The following is a 3,484-nucleotide window of genomic DNA, read 5'->3' as shown; positions in this document are numbered from 1 at the left end:
TTTTTTTTTTTTTTTCTGACCCAACGTGCTCTCTAGATTCATAACTTTCCTTTAATCCAGGACGGTCCTTCACCCACCCCTGTGTTTCCTGGCAGTGACATTTTGCAAGGGTCCAGCAAGGCTTTGTAGACTTTCTTTTTTTTCTTTCTTTTTTAGAGATGGAGTCTTTGTCTGTCGCCCAGGCTGGAGTGCAGTGATGCAATCTCAGCTCACTGCAGCCTCCACCTCCCGGGTTCAAGGGATTCTCTTGCCTCAGCCTCCCGAGTAGCCGGGACTACAGGCGCCCGCCACCACACCTGGCTAATTTTTGTATTTTTAGTTAGAGATGGGGTTTCACCATATTGGCCAGGCTGGTCTTGAACTCCTGACCTTGTGATCTGCCCACCTCAGCCTCCCAAAGTGCCAGGATTACAGGCATGAGCCGCTGTGCCTAGCCAACTTGGTAGACTTTCAAACTCTTTTTGACCATGATTTTCAGGAAGAAAGAAATACATTTTGTATTATGGCCCTGTAAACACGTGTGTGTATTTATAAATGACATCAAGCCTTCGTGAAATAATACTCCCAATGCTACTGTTGTGTTTTGCTAAAAAACAAAAAAAATGCTGTGACTTGATTTTACTTTTTTAGAGGCAGGGTCTCACTCTGTTGCCCAGGCTGGAGTGCAGTGGTAGGATCATGGTTCACTGCAGCCTCGACCTCCTGGGCTCAAGGGAGAGCCCAGGGCCCCCCCCCACGTAGCTGGGATTACAGGCACAGGCCACCACACCCAGCTAATTTTTTAAAAATTTTTGTCGCCAGGCATGGTGGCTCTTGCCTGTAATCCCAGCATTTTGGGAGGCTGAGGTGGGCAGATCACGAGGTCAGGAGTTCAAGACCAGTCTGGCCAACATAGTGAAACCCCGTCTCTACTAAAAATACAAAAAATTAGCCAGGTGTGGTCGCGGATGCCTGTATGTAGTCCCAGCTACTCAGGAGGCTGAGGCAGGAGAATCACATGAACCTGGGAGGCAGAGGTTGCAGTGAACTGAGATAGTGCCACTGCACTCCAGCCTGGGCAACAGAGCGAGGCTCTATCTGAAAAAAAATAAAAAATCATAAAAACAGGATCTCACTTTGTAGCCCATGCTGGTCATGAACTCCTAGACTCAAGCGATCCTCCCTTCTTAGCCTCCCAAAGCACTGGGATTACAGGCGTGAGCCACCGTGCCCAGCCTTGACCAGAAGATTTTAGTTAGACAAAGACTGCCCCCAAGGCTACTTCTGGTCATGGATTTGCTAGACTCCAAGGTAGGGGCCTGTACACTTTTATTTTCCCTAGATCCTGATCGATTTCTGGCTGTATTATTTAGGATGAGAGGGGTTATTGCTGTATAGCAAATTAACCCAGAAATCTAATAGAACAAGCCTGACTTCTCACTCTTGCTGCCTGTCCTGTCTGGAGGGTGAAGGGTGTTATGCTCCACACGGTCTCTCAGGGCCTCAGGCAGACAGTCCTCTCCCCAGTCCGTAATACATGGCCTTTCCTGTCCCTGCCCATGGGAAAAGGAGAGGTTGAAAGTCCATGCAAGCTTTTCACTGCCTTCCCCAGAAGTGACGTGTCATTTCTGCAGATGTTTCATCCGCCAGAGCTTGTCAGTGACCCTGGCTGACCCCAAGGGTACACTGGTTGGTGTTCCTACTGCTGCGTGTCAAATCTCTCTGCCATTAGTGGTGTTAACGGCTGTTTATGCACCCTTGAGTTCTCTCAAGCTAGTGCATTTCACCCAAGTTGACAGGTGATAATGGTGTCTCTGGATTTTTCCCCTCTCTCTCTCTCTCTCTCTCTCAAGTGCAGCAATCCAGCTTCTACGGATACACGGGGATGCTACCCAAGCGGTACACGCAGGGGGTGATGACCGGGGAGAGTGAGTATCTGCAGATCTCCCGAGGAGGGGGTGCTGGGCTGCCCTGGGCTCTGGAAGCTTCTTCCCGGGGGCTCCCCATGATGCGCCCTGGTCTGGGAGGGAGGCTCACAATCCCTGGCACACTGAGCTAGGGACAGTGATCACCATCTTTCCTGACCTGGCTGGGGGTAGAAAAAGGGTGGACTCCCATGTGGGAGGGACATGTGGGCCCACACATGTGTGTGCTGTGTTTCTGGGGTGTGTGGTCCTTTGTGATGGGGGAAGCTTGTGTGTCTCTGAGCATGTGGCTGGGTGTGCGTTTTGTAAGTCTGTGCGCGTGTGTTAGGGAGTGGGCCCCATCCATGGCTGTGATGTCATGGACATCACGCCATGTCTACAGCACCATGCTCTCCTTGCAGCCACGGACACACAAGCCACTCCCTGGTCAGCACCCCATGTGGGTGTCTCACGGGCTTCTCAAACTCACGTCTCCTCCACCCACCCTGCCACTCACACCTGCCCCTTACACCCGCCCCTTCTCAGCAAATGGCACCCCCTTGCTCATGCCTGAACCTTATATGACACTCGGCCCTTCTCCAAGTCCTAGGTCTGTCCCCTGGCCTCCAGCCCCTGCAGAGGGGCAGCACTGGCCCCGGGCAGCGACACTGTGTGCGTGCAAGCCCCTTCCTCTCAGGGTCGCCAAGCTTCCTTCTGTGCCTGGACCGCCCGGGGTCAGTGCCGCCCAGGCAGGAAGCGGAAGCCCAGATCAAAACCCACGTGGGCCTGGTTCGTTTCTCCCCCTGGGGGCGTTCTGCAACCCTCTGCCTGGTGCTGAGGTAGACCAGACGCCCCGGAGCTCCCAGACTCCCATCTTGGCCAGTAGATTTTGTGGTGGGGCTAAGCCAGAGTGGGTGCAGAATTGTGCCGGCACACTGATGTCGGGTGGTTTATGGAGCCAAGGGCCCCGCAGAAAAGACGCGCTCAGAGCCCTGCCCACCCTCACGGGGTGGCCCACCATAGCCCTGACCCACCCTGCCTCACACGGGGCAGTGGCCCATGGCCACACTAAGAAAAACCCACAGCCTCCCCACCCCAAGGCCCGCCCTCCCAGCCTCGTGACCCTAATCGCGGCTTCCAGCGCCTCAAACATGAGCGCTCAGCTCACAGCAGTCCCCGGCCAGGAACACCCGTCCCCAGGCTGCATTCCCAGCCCTGTCCTGCAGACCTCCGCGTCAAAGGCCCCCAGTGGGACAGGGGTCCTCTAACTGCCCCCCACCTCTGCACGCCCTCTGCTCCGTTTCTTTCGGCCCCCTGCCTGAATCACGCAAAATCTTGTTTGCGTCCATCCTCTTCCCACCCTGCGTCCGTGTGTCATCGTGGCCCTACTGCGTCCTCAGAGCAGGAGGGTGCAGCCACGCAGCAGGCACTGGGTAAATGCCCCATGGTGGGGGGGTGTGAGCGGCGTCGGGGTGGGGCTGCTGTGAGGGGCAGCTCCTCTTGTGGCTGGGGCAGAGCTGGGGGCAACCGGAGTTGGGGCCGGAGAGAAACCAGACTCAGGACTTAGATGGAGCGGCAGGGGGTGTGGCTGGGAAGGGAGG

General features: G+C 55.4%; 1 protein-coding gene across 2 annotated transcripts in view; it reads left to right on the top strand.

Moving 5' to 3' along the window:
• The window catches only part of SLC29A4 (solute carrier family 29 (equilibrative nucleoside transporter), member 4), a 31,954-nt gene that overhangs the window by 20,803 nt on the left and 7,667 nt on the right, over nt 1–3,484 (top strand). The window contains exon 6 of one of the 2 annotated variants that reach the window (XM_011961683.1): nt 1,833–1,907. In XM_011961683.1, coding sequence (XP_011817073.1) covers nt 1,833–1,907 — 75 coding nt within the window. The remainder of the gene's footprint in view (nt 1–1,832; nt 1,908–3,484) is intronic. The other variant, XM_011961684.1, reaches the window with a different exon arrangement.

Source organism: Colobus angolensis, unplaced genomic scaffold (genome assembly GCF_000951035.1).
Source record: "Colobus angolensis palliatus isolate OR3802 unplaced genomic scaffold, Cang.pa_1.0 Scaffold563, whole genome shotgun sequence".
Lineage (NCBI taxonomy): Eukaryota > Metazoa > Chordata > Mammalia > Primates > Cercopithecidae > Colobus > Colobus angolensis.
This window is presented reverse-complemented; position numbering and strand designations above follow the sequence as displayed.